Consider the following 16,807-nt stretch of genomic DNA (forward strand, 5'->3'; position numbering starts at 1 on the left):
TACCAGTATAATCCAGTCGTAGAAGGAGCTTGAGCCGTAGATAGTGAACCCACAAGCGCCTCACACAACCGCTACCCACCTGGAGTGGAACAGGGAGCAGGGTTGTGGAGAGTAGCCAATGAGACGATTAGCAAAGGTACAAGAGGATTAGGCAGAGTCGTGGTCAGGAGGTCCGAGGTCAAAAGGCAGGCAGCGAGGTTCGTAAACGGAGAGACAGGCCGAAGGGTCGAGACAGGCAGCAGGAATCGTAATCCGGGAACAGGCGAAGGTCAACAACAGGAAATCACAAGAGAAGAGATGCTAGGGTTTCAGTTAGATAACCTAATAACCAGGCAATGCATCTCAAACAGAACCAGGTTTAAATAATGTCAATTTGGCGCCAACTGGCGTCATTCCGCCGGCGTCGCCGTGCTGACGTCACGTCCGTCTCAGGCGCTCGCGTCCTTGTGTCGACGACCGGCGCCTCCGCGACCATCGCCAGCGCCGACGCGCACTAACGCGCCCACGCCTGTGCCGGCAAGAACGCAGACCCGAATCCTCACAGACCCCCATGGCCATCAGTGCTAGAAAGCCCAGCCAGTGGCAGTAAACTGTACATAAAATGTATAAATGTTTAAATATGTGTTGAGATAAAATACTTAATAAAATAATGAAAATGCTAGATATATTTACTGTGCAATAACAAGATCAATTTATTGGTTAACCTTTTTTATAGTCCTAGCATCACAATTACCAAAATATTATAATTAATATCCCCAAGAAAAATCACTCCCCATCAGACATAGTAGTATGCCCACAATGCACTATTTGCTCTGTAATTCCAACACCCACTTAATGTGTCTGGTGCGCTTTGGTCTTGCAGCACAATATGAAATCAGTAGCAGTTTTAGGTCAGACTGGCGAGAAGAGCTGCCAGTCTTTTGGATCAAAATTGAATTTGCGCTGCTTGAGAATGTTATTAACATAATCGGTCATTGGCTTTTTGTGCTCTTTGTTAAATGTATCCTCTATGTCTAATCCATTGAGAGACTTCTCTTTGCTATTGATCACAGTGAAAAGGTGATAATTTTTTGAATCCTCCAAGCGCAGCAGCAATTTGCTGAATGATTCAGTCTCCCCACAGTTACCATATGCCCAGGATGCGTTTTTGTTGTCAAATCCTGGGCAAAAAGTCACATTTTTATACATTTTGTGGCACAGTTTACAAGGAGAAACAGGAATGTACATGTACTTTTGTGCGTTAATATTATATGCAACATTAAAAGCATTACAGTAGAAATGGTTATAGAATTCAATTCTATCACCTCTATTGCCACAGCACACAACATAGGAAATGGCTTTATGCCACACGTGGAGGGTGGATATTGCAATCATGAGTTTTCTGAGATCTTTTCCTTTGCAGGACAATGAGGCCCCATAGGTACTGATGCTTGTTTTTTTATCATCATATTTACTGCATGCGATAACAGAAGCTGCAAAAGAAAAATCATTGGCCATCAGTGCCTCTTGATTCTCATGTCCTAGTTGCAACAGGGATGTATTAAATGTAACCAGCTTTTTCATTAATTCTGTATCATTACTGGGCATATTTCTTCCCATCTAAAAAAAAGGAAATAGAACAGATTATCACACCGATCATTTTGAATAAAGATTTAGCATTTAATTTGTCAATCTCACCAATGTCATTGTTTTTAAAGAGATTTTTTAACAGGAAAAATTTGGGTGCTATTGTGGACCAATAAGCATAATATCATAGGATATTGTGACACTTAAAGCTACAATATACTATAGATATTGGTATGTAAAATGAGTGTATGTGTGGATTACTGATGTGCGGGCCGACCCGATACCTGCGGGACCCACGGGTTAGCCCGTGGGTCGGGTTCGGGCCAACCTCGAATGCTCCTTTGTGGGTCGCGACCTTCCAAATGCCGGCTTTCAACTTCCGGGTTGAGTTTTTATAGACGTGCGCCTCTCGCCCCGCCTTTTTTGTGACATCGGTGGGGTGGGTCTATAAATGGAACCCGTAAGTGTGGGCTGAGGGAGGGCGGGTGTGGGTCAGGAAAATCCCCACCCTCACATCACTAGTGTGGATGCTAGTTTTCATTTGGAGGGTTTTAAATTGATGGGGGGTTTTTTTCAACCCAACTTAACTATGTAATAAGTATAGTAAGTGTAAAAGCTTATTATAGTTCAACTACAACACCGTTCATCCACCATTCTAGCAGGGGCCAATCTAAGTGCAAAAGTTGCTTATAACAGTGGCTCTGCTGGGAGTTGCCCCTCATTAAGATGTGATGAGGGTGGTGTCAAAGCTAAAAGGCAGTGTCGGGGTTCGGCTGGGGAACCCAGGCCCACCGGGGCTCCTGCCCCATGGTTCCCCTCCTGCACCAGCATGCCGGCGTGTGTGCGAACGTTTTTGCCGCGACTGCCCGACAAAGGGAGGTTGCGGCATTAAGAAGCCTCTGAATTACGGATATGGGTGCAGATCTAGGCTGGCAGGGCCCACAAGAGCTGGGGTTTTTTCCCCGGTGCCCCGCCGGCCCAGTCTGACCCTAGGCAGTGTGTTAGATTAGAGTAGCTCCCTGGTTATAATGGCTAATCCCTATGAGGGCACTTCGGTGCACATCTGACAGATGCATGTTAGTTAGCTTTTAGTAAATGAATTATTTTGACTGAATCACTTTCTTTTAACGGCTCATGTAATATTTAGTTTTTGGGGGTCTTTTGCGCCAAGATGGCGCATGTTTGGCTGCTGTTGAGAGCACAGCTTTTACTACTGACACTCAGTAATACTCTCAACAATAGCGAAGGACAGGGCTGCTTACATCAGCCAATGATGTACTTTGCATCTTGCAAAAGGAGTAGAGTAGAGCACTGCCCCTGCCACAAGGGCAAAATTAATGAGCATTAAGGAAATCACTTTGTCCCTTTAAGACTTGCAAGAGGGGCAGTGTAAAATGGCCCCTATAGTTGTCATTTAAAAAGTCTGCTGCTGTGAGCAATGCTTAGGGAAATGTCCCATTGCCATTATGGAAAAAAATGCTTCTGCAGAGACAAAGGAAAAAGCAATGCTCTGCATGGGCGATGAGCCTTGCCTACTCAAGGAATTATAATTGAATATAAAATATGTATGCATCTATGTTTTATTTTGAATGTATATAGAAATACAGTTACAATAAGCTTAGTGTCAGAGAGACAAGAGGATGGAGGCCCCCTACCCCACAGAGTCATAGCATTAGATTTTATAGTAGTTTATTTATCATCAGGCACAAGGTTACTGTTATTTTAATAGGCGTATAATTGGTAAAAAATAAGAATTTGCTTATTAAAGGAACAGTAACACCAAAAAAAATTAAAGTCTTTTAAAGTAATTAAAATAAAATGCACTGTTGCCCTGCACTGGTACAACTGCTGTGTTTGCTTTAAAAGCTCTTCTATACTTTATATAAATAAGCTGCTGTGTAGCCATGGGGGCAGCCATTCACATCTGAAAAAGGAAAAAAGGCCCAGGATACACAGCAGATAACAGATAAGCGATGCAGTATATAATTGAATTCTTCTGCTATCTACTGTGTATCCTGTGCTTGAATGGCTGCCCCATGGCTACATAGCAACTTGTTTATATAAACTATAGTTCTGTCTCTGATGCAAACACACCTGTTTTTACCAGCGCAGGGCAACAGTATTGGCATTCCTATAAAACACTTTAATCTTTTGGTGTTACTGTTCCTTTAAAGATAGTATTTCCATCCTATTCATATAGATATATATATAGACTCCGTCCATCCATACACTTAGCAGAAGAATGAACTGAAGGTACTGTAAATAATAATAAAAAAAAATCCTTAAATGCAATGTAGTAAATACTCACATATTCTAGAAGAATGGAGTAGGGTGTTTGACGGGGCAGATGGGTCAGGTATTTTTCACATGGCTCTGGGTATTTTTTCTTTATTACTTCCCAAAGGTTATTAATATTGGATAGAAATTCCATTGGTGAGACAGAAGGGTCATTAACATATCCAATGAAGAAGATGGCATGGAGAAGCTGTGGAGGAATAAAAGAAGGGTCTTTTTTTATATGAAGGAAAATTGAAGCCTCTTTCAAGTGAGAGATAGTGTGTAGCACACATAGAATTTGTTGACAACACTTTCTATTCTTTGTGCTCCTTAAACAATGTAGCAGATTAACAAACTTGACTTATACTATATAGTCTCAGTAGTCAGAACCAGAGAACAGAAAGACATAAACAACTGATATACTACTATACACTGATTTCAACTGCAATTACACTTAAAACAAAACTTTAATAACTAACATTTTTAAATGAATGTATATTGGAAAGTTTTAAGAATTATTATCATTGTTCAAAAAAAAAGTTTTGGGTGGAGATCCCATTTAAATACCAATATATATATTTTGGCAAAACTTTTGATGCAGAAGTGTTTTCTTTCTAAATTAACTCTAAGGTCTTGGAAATACTGTTTGTACAACATGGATACACCTAGGGGACTGTGTTGATAGTTGTTGATGTTAATAAAGTTTGTCATAGAAAAAAAAAGCACATAGGCGGGGCCAGCTCTACCAGGAGACTGAGCTGTACAGTCAGAGAGCCATGCTTCTTTCATGCACTGTATTTTAATAAATAAGTTGCTGTTGCAAAACCCAGAATCCCATTATTAAGGAGTTCAACACATGGTACCAGAAGTGAATCCACTCAGCAGACAGAGCCTGAACCATGTCAGAACCTGTAAGAGGTACAGAGGATGCAGCTAGAGTTGCCACTAGGGTTCCCACCTGCCTGGTATTTTACCAGTCTAGCTGTAAAATCACCTGCCGGGGTTGGTATTACAAATTTACCGGCAATGTAGCTGCTGGTAATTTGTAATACCATTTACAAAATCCCTTGCCCAGCCCCTTTTGTGACACTACCACGTGGCTCCGCCGCTTTTGCATTGCGCCCGTTGGCTCCGCCCCTTTATTTTCTGCCCCCACCACTGGCCAGTAATTTTTTTTTTTTTTTTTAAAAGGTGGCAACTCTAGTTGCCACCCGGCCAGTATTTTACTGGCCTAGCCGGTAAAACACCTGCCCGGGCCGGGATTACAAATTTACCGGCAATGTAGCTGCTGGTAATTTGTAATACGCTTAACAAAAGGCCTTACCCTTGGGTAGAAACTAACCTTTACGTCTTCATCTTCCCCTAGCGCGGTGTGACCCTACCCCTTTTGCGTCACGGCCCGTCATCTTCCCCTCTCGTGGTGTGTCATGCCCCTTTTGCGGCACGGCTCCACCCCTTTTTGTGTCACGCCCAGCCCCTTTGTTGCACAGATAAGGACAGACAGTCTACATCCACCTGCTCCAATGTTGGGCAAGCATGGAAAATCTTTAAGCAGAGATTGTTGCTATACATGAAAGCTACGAACAATATAACACTGCCCAGTGCACAGAAAGTGGCCATTTTGCTAACAATAGCAGGGGAAGAAGCTTTGCAAATCCTTTTTTCAAAATTCATTTGAATTCATTTCAACTTGATGAAAATGACAGTCATAATTTTGAAGTTGCTATGGGGAAATTTGAAGATTACTGCACCCATAAGGTGAATGAGACATATGAGAGATTTATCTTTAACTCCAGAGTGCAGTCTCCAATTGAAAGCATAGAGGAATACATAACAGACCTCAAGCTAAAAAGCAGAACATGTAACTTTGGTCAGCTGAGAAATTCATTATTTAGAGACAGAGTTATAATTGGATGTAATGATCAAAAAGTGCAGGAAAGACTGTTAAGGCAACAGGATCTTACATTAGAAAAAGCTACAAGAATTTGACAAGTAGTTGAACTAACAACAGCAGCTTAAAGTCCTAACAGAAATAAGAAGTGAAGAGAAGGTTAATTGAGTGAGCACAGTGGCCACATCTGCAGTCACACCAAGGCCTCGCACAAGTAAATCTGATTATAAGAAAGGCAAAGGGAAAATTGATGCAAGATTTACCAAATACAAAGTCTGTAATAATTGTGGCAATACCCATTCATTTAACAACTGCCCTGCTTTTGGTAAACAATTAAAGGTGTGTGGCAAATATAATCACTTTGCCAAGCAGTGTTATAGTGAAAAAAGATGGACTATAGACATTTATAGTTGAAACAGATCACAAGGCGCTGCTTACCTTACCATCACACAGAAAGAACTATGGAAAGCTCCTCCACAGATTCAGCATTTGTTATTGAAATTACCGAAATATGACTACAAAGTAGAATATACACCAGGCAAGTTCCTTCTAGTTGCAGATGCATCATCAAGGACACTGTTGCATCAGACCATGAAAAGGAATCAAGTGTGGAAATACATATTAACAGTGTTATGGTCAGGAAAGCAGTTTTAGAAGAAATGTGGAAGAAATTTAAAACAAGCACTGCCTCTGATGATCATCTACAAGAAGTGATAACTGCATTACATTCAAACAATCCCAAAAAAATAAGTCATCGTCAATATTGTGATGAACTTTCGACATGGGATGGAGTATTGCTCAAAGGATCTCAAATTGTGGTGCCTTCATCTCTGCAAAAGGACATGCTAACCATAATACATGAAGTGCATCTTGTAATGCAAAAGATGGGCAAAGAATCCTTATTTTGGCCCTCTATAAATGAGGATATTGCTCAAGTTATAACAAGCTGCACAACTTGTCAAACCTTTGCTCCAGTACTTACAAGGGAGCCCCTAATACAGAGAGAAATGCCATGTGGTCCCTGGGATACAATTGGAGTTGATATATTCATGTTGAATGGAAAGGAGCATTTGGCAATATTAGACGCATAATCCAATTATCCAGAAGTTCAAAAATTAAAAAATAGTACATCATCTGAGGTATGCAAAATGCTTAAAACACACTTCTGCAGATATGGAATACCAAGAGAAGTAAGAACAGATAATGGTTCTCGATTTATAGGAAAAGACTTTGTAAGATTCACACAAGAATTTGGATTCAAGCAGTCACTTCAATCCCAAGATTCCCGCAGAGTGTGGCGTAAAGATTATAAAACAGTTGTTTAAAAAAGCTGTTCATTCAGGTAAGGACCCAAAAGTGGCACTCTTAAAACTACAGAGCAACAGCCTTGGAAGGAGGCAAATCTCCAGCAGAGTTATTCCTTGCAAGACAAATACAGACAAAACTACCTGCATGGGAGCTTGTGTTACCACAATGATAAGTCCCTTTTGAAACGGTACAGACAACAGAAACAAAAGAGAGTGTGAGAGACATAAGAAAAATTATGACAAAAGTACAAAACTACTTGAACATTTACACATTTGAGATGCTGTCAGAATTTGGAATGGATCTACCTGGAATGTAAAAGCACAAGCGATACGCCTAGTCTAACCTTGTTCTTCTGAGGTTAAAACAAGTGATGGAAAAAATTTAAGACGAAATAGAAGGCATTTATATAAAATCTCGAAAATACCAAGTGTGACTCATTCTGATAGCCAGCATTGTAATCAGTCAGAGGAGCCACAGGATCAGGATTTGATTCACATGGAGCAGCATCTACCAGTGGATGCTTACTGGCCAGGGGACAATCAAGGAAAAGCTGCCACTGGAAATAGGCAGTTGTCAGTAGATAACAGTGAGGACAACCAGATGGACAATCTTTTCTGAGATACTGTGCCCATCCAAGGAACAAGAAACTCAGATCGTGCCACAGTTAATACACAAAATACAACTGACAATAACCAGGCACAAACACTTACTCATCGTGTGCAAACACGTTATGGCCGTGTTATCAAAAAAACATCCAGACTGGTTGAACAGTGTTAAAGGGGCATGGTCAGTTGTGTACAGTAATATAATTATAGCAAATCACCTGTACAAAGTTCAATCACGCACAGACTACGTCTACAACTCAATGTGGTTCTTAGCTATTTGGATTTTGTACTCAGAAAAACCCTGCCCCTCCACAACCGATGGGTCTGCTTCCTCTATAGTTATGCCACTAGCTAATATGGTGGAGTGAAAGAGCTACCAGCCATCATCAGCACATTTATGGCCACGTTAATTATCAGACCCAGCAATTTTAATACCAGAATAATAAAAGGTCCAGCAGTTGGGTTAAATAATTCCTTTGCCTTTCACTAGATGCTGACGTGCTTCTCTTCAACCTACATTTCTTCTGCTCAGAATTTCGTGTTTTGACACAAATGGATGTCAGCCCTACCATAAATGTTAAGTTTGAGAAGTACGCAATGTGCCGAGATCTGCATTTAATTCTGTAATTGTCAGTAATCGTAAAGTTTGTCACCTTGCTGCCTCTGTTCCTATTTGTTATTGCTCTCTAAAACAACAAGGCACAAAGTGCTAAAGTAGTGCAGCAACTGTTGCAATGAAACAAACAATGTTGTGATGCTCTTCCTTCTGTGTTCCATGTGTATGCTTGTTGTTAATGATCTGCTAAGGTAAACCAAAAAAACTGCCAGTAGTGAAATAGTTACCACTGTCATATATCCCCACACACCCAATCCTATCAACACGGTATGGTGATCATACTGGCGCATCAAATAGTTAAATGCAGTCCCCAATGCACTGACACCTGGATTGCTGGAAAAATACAGTAAGAAAAGCCACAATAATAAAAAAAAATCCTCTCTGTCAGTGCCTGCAGTCCAGAGGTTGAATACCAGACGGACAATCGGGAAATTGCTAAAGCCTTAGACATGTACTGGTTAAAATATATAAAATTGGTGCTAAAGAGGCAGGAGCGTGCACTGGAAGTGACATGGTTTTGACTTATATAGCAGACAATATAGAAATTTAAATGAAAATTACAACAAAACCTGTTTAAAATAGTTTATTTGCTATTAAATTGCTTTGATATAGGAGCTCTTTGCTTACTGTATTTCCATTATTTTGACTGGAGTTGGGCAGCATGTGTCATTCTTGCCTTTTCCCCAGTCAACCCCCTATTATTGTTCTCAATATCTTTGAAATAAAGGCCCTTGCCCATTTTGACACCCCTCTATACTTACATGTGGATATAATTATATAGTGAATAAAGTACCCCTATTGTAAAATTTAAGGATATTATAAGTCACCGAGGAGTTCCATGACCATATAGAATTTTATATAAAAAGGTCATGGAAAGCTAGAATTTACCTGGAAATTGCTGTTCTTTCAGGTCCCCTTAGACAGCACACTACAAGATAGAGATCCCCTCCTCTAAGGACAGGAACAAAACATTTCAATACGCCTTCACTCCCCCACATCCCTCAGTGTTTATTAACAAGATCAAGACACCAAGGGTTGCTACATCAACCAACAAATTTATCCAGGACGGAATTATGTGCTGCCTAAGGGGACCTGAAGGAACAGCAATTTCCAGTGTCAGAACTGATCCATCTATTGGATTCTATCCTTGCCTCTCTGAGTCCTTCCTGCTTTGCCACCTCGTTGAATGAAGCGTTCTCCTCTTCTCCTATTCTGAGTATTTGACCAAAGTAATAGCATATTAAGGGTGCTAGTATGGATGGTGATCATAGTGCCGGGACAGGCTGGCTGGGACCCCAGGCAACTCTGTCCCCTGCTTCGGTTGTGCGCAACCAATGGTGTGTGCTAATGTGTGCTATAGAGGGCATGCACTTGCCGGAATGGGGGTAGGTAGGGTAGGCTGCATACGAGGCACTTGCCTGGCACCCACCAAGCTTTGCGCCCTAGGCACATGCCTCCCTGTGTGATGATCAGCTGACTTGAAGCTGATGAGAGGAATATGTCAGCACAAGTATAAGGCACCAGAACTAGATGTGCCACACTAGATGTCTGGAATATCTAATTGTGAAACCTATAGATAGAACTGTGTGGATAAGCAGGTCACAGAAGATATGTTAAATTAGTTGCCATTCAGACTAGGGATGCACCGAATCCACTATTTTGGATTCGGCCGAATCCTTTGTGAAAGATTCGGTCGATTCCGAACCCTAATTTTCATATGCAAAATAGGGGTGGGAAGGGGGGGGAAATTTTTACTTCCTTGTTTTGTGACAAATAGTCACACGATTTCCCTCTCCACTCCTAATAAGGCAGAAGGATTTGGCCGAATTCGAATCCTGCTGAAAAAGGCCGAATCCCGAACCGAATCTTTGATTCAGTGCATCCCTTTTTCAGACACACAGCGGAACCCTGTCTAGCATGTGTATAACAATCTGCTGTGCATTAAATTTATGAGCATAAATGGATGTTAAGAATTGAATCACCCTGTGAGGTGTGTAGTCTAAGAACAGGGCCGGCCTTAAGGCCTATTGGACCAATAGGGCCCCGCACCTCTGGGGGCCCCGCACCACAGGGCAGCACAGATAATATTTCCCTCAGCACATGATGCTGCCTGGCCTGCCCCCAACTTTGAGAGTCCAGCCCACCCCCAACTCTGATAAGCCAGCCTATCCCCCAACTCCATAGGTCTAGCCTGCCCCCAACTCTCATAGGCCCAGCTTTCCTCCAACCTTGATAGGCCCTGCCTGCCCCCAATCCAACCAAGCCTGCTCCCAAGCTGAATCGGCCCAGCCTGCCCCAAACTAATTGGCCCAGTCCTCTCTCCTATTTCCTCCCTCTCTCTCTTACCCTGTGTGCCCCTATTATGTGCCCCTATTTCATCCCTCTCACTCTCTTACCTTGTCTGCCCCTTTCCTTTCTATTTTGTGCCTGTATGCCCTTATTTTCCTAAATACTTGGGGGCAAATTCAGTAAGATGCGAAGTTGCGCCAGGCGCAACTTCGCCGTACTTCGCCAGGCGAAGTTTCGCCAGGGCTCCGCAAATTCACTAAAATCCAAAGTTGCGCACAGGGGTAGCGTAAGGTTGCGCTAGCGTTGATTCGCTATATAAAGCGAAGTTACGCTAGCGAAGGCTAATTTGCATACGGCGCGAAATTCAAATTTCAATGGAGGAACACGTATCTGCACTACAAATGCCTAGAAAACCTTCAAATCAGCAAATACAAATTTTATTTTGCCCTACACATGTGCCCACTGTCTAGGTAAGTTGCCATGAGTCAGGAAATGTAGGGGGGAGGAAGGGGAGCCCCAAAGATTTTTCGATCTTTTTCAGCCTATCAGCCATCATGTAGAAAACACGCCAGCGTTTTTTGGGACTTAGAAAAAAAATTGACTTTTTTTGAAACAATCCCTATCTACTCTATTGCGCTTCGCCAGGTCTGAGGTGGCGAAGGAAGTCTAGCGTAAAAGGTAGCGTTCAGTACACTGCGCAAGTTAGTGAATTTGCGTAGTTTAGTCGCTAGCGAAAATTCGCCTGGCGCAAGGTTGCGAAGTAACACTAGCGAAACTACGCCATCGTTCGTTAGTGAATTTGGGCAGTAGCGAAAATGCCAAACGCTAGCGAATTAACGCTAGCGTTCGGCGCTTCGCGCCTTAGTGAATTTGCCCCTTGGTGTGTCAGTAGCCAGCAACAGTTTGTCTAGGGGCCCTGCCAACATGGTCCCAATTGGGCCCCACATTTGATAGGATCAGCCCTGTCTAAGAAAGCACCTCCATGTGTTGCCTAATTAAACCGTCACTCCAGAACTGCACCGAAGAGAGCGCTACTGATTAATAATCATCACTTCCCCACATGAAACAATCGTTGGGGGATATTTTTCAATTGTGCTGGCACTTTCCTAAGTTCAAACACATACTATTGAACTATAACTCACAACTCAAAAGCAATTTATATTACACATAAGCATGGAATAAGGTTCCTTTTACTTCATGTTGTTGAACTATAACTCAGAGAGGAGAGTAATGTGGCAACCTGCTTGGAGTTGAACCAGGTGTTGTGTGCTGTTTCCATTTACACTCAAATTGCATGAAAGATAATGGCTGCATAGCAGGAAGGATTTGAATTCCTGAGATGTGTTGGGAACACAGTGTTGGTATTAATGTGTAATAGCGTGTTAATTTGTTACACAAGGTAATCTAATTTACAAGGATTTCATATTAGGATGATACATGTTACATGTATATTTTGCACAATGTTTAAAATGCTATTTTAAGTATTGCCAATAAGGGACATAAAGGATTCCCAATTGTAGATTAACTAGATTGTTTTGTTATTAGTGTGCCCATACACCTGTTCCATATTTAAGCATACTGCAAGTCTACAATGCATTGCATAATCCACCGGGTGCCTGTCTAACTCGCAGCTGCGAGTGTGACAGTGTGCACTCACCGCACAGACAAGGCCGGATTTATATAGTGGAAGCCCCTAGGCCCACTGCCGTTCGAAGCCCCTGTCCCCTCCCCATTGCAAATTTTACTTCATCTAGACCAGAGAAATGGGGATTGGTGCAAGGGGAATTAAAAAAAAAATCTCCTCTACATCCCCAGTGTTTTTGAACTAATGTGAGTGTGGTTGGGCAGCATGCCGCCCCCCTAAAATCCTGCTGCCCTAGGCCCGGGCCTAGGTGGCCTTTCCACAAATGCGCCCAGAGGATCAGGACTCCAGAGACTTGCTGCTACAAGCCCCCCACAACATCACGGACGTCCTTCTAGGGGTAGGGGCACACTGGGCAATTCAGGGAGATGTAGTCACCTGGTGACTAATCGCCTCGTCTTTGCGGTGACCAATTTCCCCGAACGCCTTCCCTCTGTCTTGCGCCTGCTAAAATTAAAAATCGCCTGCGCTAAAGCACACTCGTATTCCAAAGTCACCCGAAGTTTCCTTTTGAGGCATCTTCGGGCAACTTCGGAAAACAAAGCGTCGTGTGTGCTTTAGAGCAGGCGATATTTCATTTTAGCTGGCGCAAGACAGAGGGAAGGCGTTCGGGGAGATTGGTCGCAGCAAAGGCGAGGCGATTAGTCACCAGGCGACTAAGTCTCCTGAATCGCCCAGTGTGCCCTAAACCTGCTGCTGCAAGTAAGCAGAGCGCCAGCCTCTTCCACCCTGCTAGGCAGAAGTACCTACCTGCATTTTGTCCAGGCACCTCGTCCTTGGAGGACAGGAAAAAACATTGAGGGATGTGGGGGAGGGGGAGTGAAGGCGTATTTAAATGTTTATTTCCTGTCCTTGGAGGAGGGGCTCACTCTCTTGTAGTGTGCTGCCTGGGGACTTGAAGGAACAGCAAGGTTACTTCTAATATCCTTATATTTTCCAACAGGGTCCTTTATTTAGTATAATACACAAGTTTTAGTGAGTCATGTGACAAAAATGACATCACTACTCACAGTTTATAACTGATGACATCACTAGTCACCATTTATAAGGGTATCATTTACAAAATATTCATGGATTTTCTGTATTATATATATTTATTTATTTTTATTTTTTTTGGGAACTACTGCAGCAATAAATTATATTTGATAACCCTGTGATTGTGTGATTTATATGTGGTCATGTAATTTTTAATATGCATCTTCCTGAAAATTAAGTAGACAATTTCCCACCAAGCAGCAACCTAATTATATATCTCTCCCAGTGACGTACCCTTTGTATATACTTGTCCTTTTGCTCCTTAGGTAGATGTTGATCATCTGAAATGGCACTAATGAATTTAGTGATAAAACGATTTCCACTTTTCACCAGATTCGCTCTCTGTGCTTCCTTGTCTATAGTTCTGTTTCTGTAACAAAAATGGCACACATCCCCAAACATTTATACATAGCTCTTACATGACTAAGTATTAGTAATAGTACAGTATAGTAAACCATTAAAAAAAATCTAGGTTTCCTTATTTCTGGATCAGTTGAACAGGGGCAGCCTTACAGTATTTTAGGCTAATGGCCTACATTGGAAAAACTTACACACAAAAAATTAAACCATTTCTGATACTCTGATACTTCAATACTTTGGTCCAACTGTGTACTGGAAATACTTTTGGGGTATGAAAAGAATTGGTCTCTTTAAGTTCATACACACACATTTATATGTAATTGCTTAGTTACTGCATACAGTGGAAGTATACCCTTACCTCTGACGCTCTTTCTCTTCACTCATATTACGATTTGCCTGTAAAGAGAGGCAGAAAATAGTAATAGGGACCTGTGACTGGGTTAATTGATGGGCATGGGACTTATGATAATTTTAAGAGAGAAACAGAGGTTAAATGAAGGACAGCTCTCACCACCAGCATTTTGGCTTAAGTAGGTGATAAACTTTACAAGGTGTGAAAGAAACAGGTACAGGTATGGGACCTGTTATCCAGAATGCTCAGGACCTGGGGTTTTCTGAATAACTGATCTTCATACCTTAAGTCTACTAGAAAATCATGTAAACATAAAATAAACCCAATAGGCTGTTTCTGCTTCCAATAAAGATGAATTCTATCTTGGTTTGAATCAAGTACAAGTTACTGTTTTATTATTACAGAGAAAAAGGAAATTGTGTTTAAAAATGTGGATTATTTTATTATAATGGAGACTATAGGAGATGGCCTTTCCTTAATTTGGAGCTTTCTGGATAATGGATCCCATACCTGTACAGGGGTGGGGAGCACACAAGAATGGATTAATAACGTTTATGGTTGGCTCACAGTACCCCTATTTGATCACTGGATAAAACTTACATTATTCTGCTGAGAACTCATAGTTTTCTCAGACTAATTCCCAGACACCTGTCTTTTCCTGTAAAATATCATAAAGAACAGAGTATGGAATAATAATAATTTAGCAAAAAAATAAATATATATATTTATATAATTATATATATGTAGCACCTATTTGGCTGTATTTAGACAAATACTCACTAGAATGATAGAGCATTGGCTACATGCTTAGACAGAATTGTAGTCGGAACTGGCCAGGTAGAGGCAGGCAGAAAGAAAGCGTAACAAACCAGGCCGGGTCTGGGCAGGCAGCGTTCAAAGCGAGGTCAGGCAGGCAAGGGTCAAAACCGGGAGATCAATCAGAAGGATTTAGCAGAAGGGATAGTCGAATTCAGGCAATGGATCAGGATACAGAGGTCTGAATCGTCAGGAACAGGCAGGGGTCACAACAGATAGTCAGAATCAAGTTTAGAATCAGAAAAGCAAAAGCTAACGGCACCAGGAACAAACCTATAACGGGCAATGTGAAAAACTGCTTTGTGGCTTTAAATATTTCAAATTTCACGCCACTGCGCGCTGATGTCACATGCGCAAATAAATCCGGAAGCAGTGCGCCCTAACAGAATCCCTATTGCGGCACAGAGGAGAGGCGGGCGTCCCCGCCGAGGAGGCTGTAGACATCCATGCAGACCTCCTCCCACTAGACCACCAAGGTAAGTACTCACAGTATTTATGGGGAGTTGTATCTGCTGTATTTGCACCCAATGCAGAGTTGGACTGGACTGGCAGAACACTGGGAAAAAGCTTGGTGGCCCCAGCTCTCATGGGGCTGCCAGCCTAGACCTGCTCCCTTTCCGAACCTGTCAGTGCTGCCACATCTTCCCTTTCCTGCCCCAGTTGCCAGTCTCTGGATGAAAAAAAGGTGCAGGCATGTGGTTGGGGGGCTTGGGCAGGCATAATTCAGATTGTGACAGGGTCAGAGGGTCTAGAGAGGGCTTTGCAGCAGGGTTGGGAGGCTGGGGCCCCTGAGACAGCAGTCTTGGTGGGCCCTGGGCCTCCCAGTCCAACCCTGACCCAATGCATTAAAACATATACAATTATGCTTACATTTTGATGCAAATCAAACTGCAGTGATCATAACTTTAGTTCTCCTTTTTACAGATTTGTATTATATCAGTTCATTATACAGGGGGGTCTGTGTGAATGCTTTGCTATGTAATGTCCATTTTGTATACACATATAATCAGGACTATGGATCATGCTGGGTTTCAACTTCTGCATTGCTTTTTATGGAGAACCGTAGTGGGCCAAACAGTAAAGATGACCATACGTGTACAAAAAATACCATATATTTTTTTTTTCTACAATTATTAGTACTTGTCCCCCTATCCCGATATCTATGTATTATGGATATTGATCAGTTTGATAATTGGGCAGGTTTAAATTTTTATCTGACAATGCCCCATATGGTGTATTATAAGGTTGATTTATCCTTGATAAATACGAGTTTGAGGTTTATGGTTTCCAATGTCAGGAGGCAGACCTTCTCAGTTCCTCAGTCTTCCTGTAAATTCAAATATGTGATTCCTTATCCAGAAACTTATCTAGAATACTCCTATTTCAGGACAATCTCCTATGGAGCCCATTTTAAGCAAACACTTTTTTATAATGTATTTCCTTTTTCTCTTTTATAATAAAACAGTACCTTGTCCTTGAAGGTAACTAAGCTGCATAAACCATATAGTGGTGGCTAATCAATCCGGTTTGGTTTAAATATTTTTTAACAGGTATGGTGATTCAATTTACAGATCCCTTATCTGGAAACCCCCAGATCCCAAGCATTCCAGATAGCAGATCATATACGCGACAACAGGTATTACTCCAGACCCCTTACCTCTTGTCAGTAGGAGCTTCTTAGCGCTTGTAAATCTCCTTGTTTCAAGTATGAATATCCTACTTCAAACAGTAAAAAGGGTGAGGCAGAAGAATTAATAAATGGCTGCAGGAATGTTGAACAGGAAGACTGAAATCTTTATAGTTGCTCCGCCTCATATAAACTCATCTGACGTAAGAGATAGTTAATATTCATACATTAACCAATAGACGGATTGTGTTTCATGAAGCAAGAAAACAGTTTCACTTTCCGATTCCTACAAAGGAAACTCAGTGTATCCGGTCACTCCCTGTGCATTCGCCTGTGCATGAGTTACAAATCTAAACTGGCACTAAAAGTGAGCGCACTTTGTAAACAGATCAGTCCAATTTATACATTGTACCATTACCACAG

General features: G+C 41.8%; 1 protein-coding gene across 2 annotated transcripts; it reads right to left on the reverse strand.

Annotated features, from left to right (window-relative positions):
- Positions 1–667: 667 nt before the first annotated feature.
- LOC108702692 lies at positions 668–16,561 on the reverse strand. Of its 2 annotated transcripts, XM_018238299.2 has the most exons (6): positions 16,415–16,561; positions 14,542–14,599; positions 13,948–13,985; positions 13,464–13,599; positions 3,875–4,051; positions 668–1,599 (listed from the first exon to the last, which is right to left on the reverse strand). In XM_018238299.2, the coding sequence occupies exons 2-6, from the start codon at positions 14,560–14,562 to the stop codon at positions 892–894; spliced, it is 1,080 nt and encodes a 359-aa protein (XP_018093788.1). In that variant the 5' UTR covers positions 14,563–14,599; positions 16,415–16,561; the 3' UTR covers positions 668–891. The 2 variants fall into 2 exon arrangements, with proteins under 2 accessions (XP_018093788.1, XP_018093789.1); XM_018238300.2 differs by lacking the exon at positions 14,542–14,599.
- Positions 16,562–16,807: the final 246 nt, after the last annotated feature.

The sequence above is a fragment of the Xenopus laevis genome, chromosome 9_10S, assembly GCF_017654675.1.
Source record: "Xenopus laevis strain J_2021 chromosome 9_10S, Xenopus_laevis_v10.1, whole genome shotgun sequence".
NCBI lineage: Eukaryota > Metazoa > Chordata > Amphibia > Anura > Pipidae > Xenopus > Xenopus laevis.

Bases quoted from the DNA above. Each gene is read 5' to 3' on its own strand.
- LOC108702692 (XM_018238299.2), bottom strand. From the start codon at position 14,562: ATGAGTTCTCAGCAGAATAAT. The intron at 4,052-13,463 runs GTACGTCACTGG...ATTCCTCCACAG, and splicing joins AGGACAAGTATATACAAAGG to CTTCTCCATGCCATCTTCTT. The intron at 1,600-3,874 runs GTGAGTATTTAC...CCTTTTTTTTAG, and splicing joins ACTCCATTCTTCTAGAATAT to ATGGGAAGAAATATGCCCAG.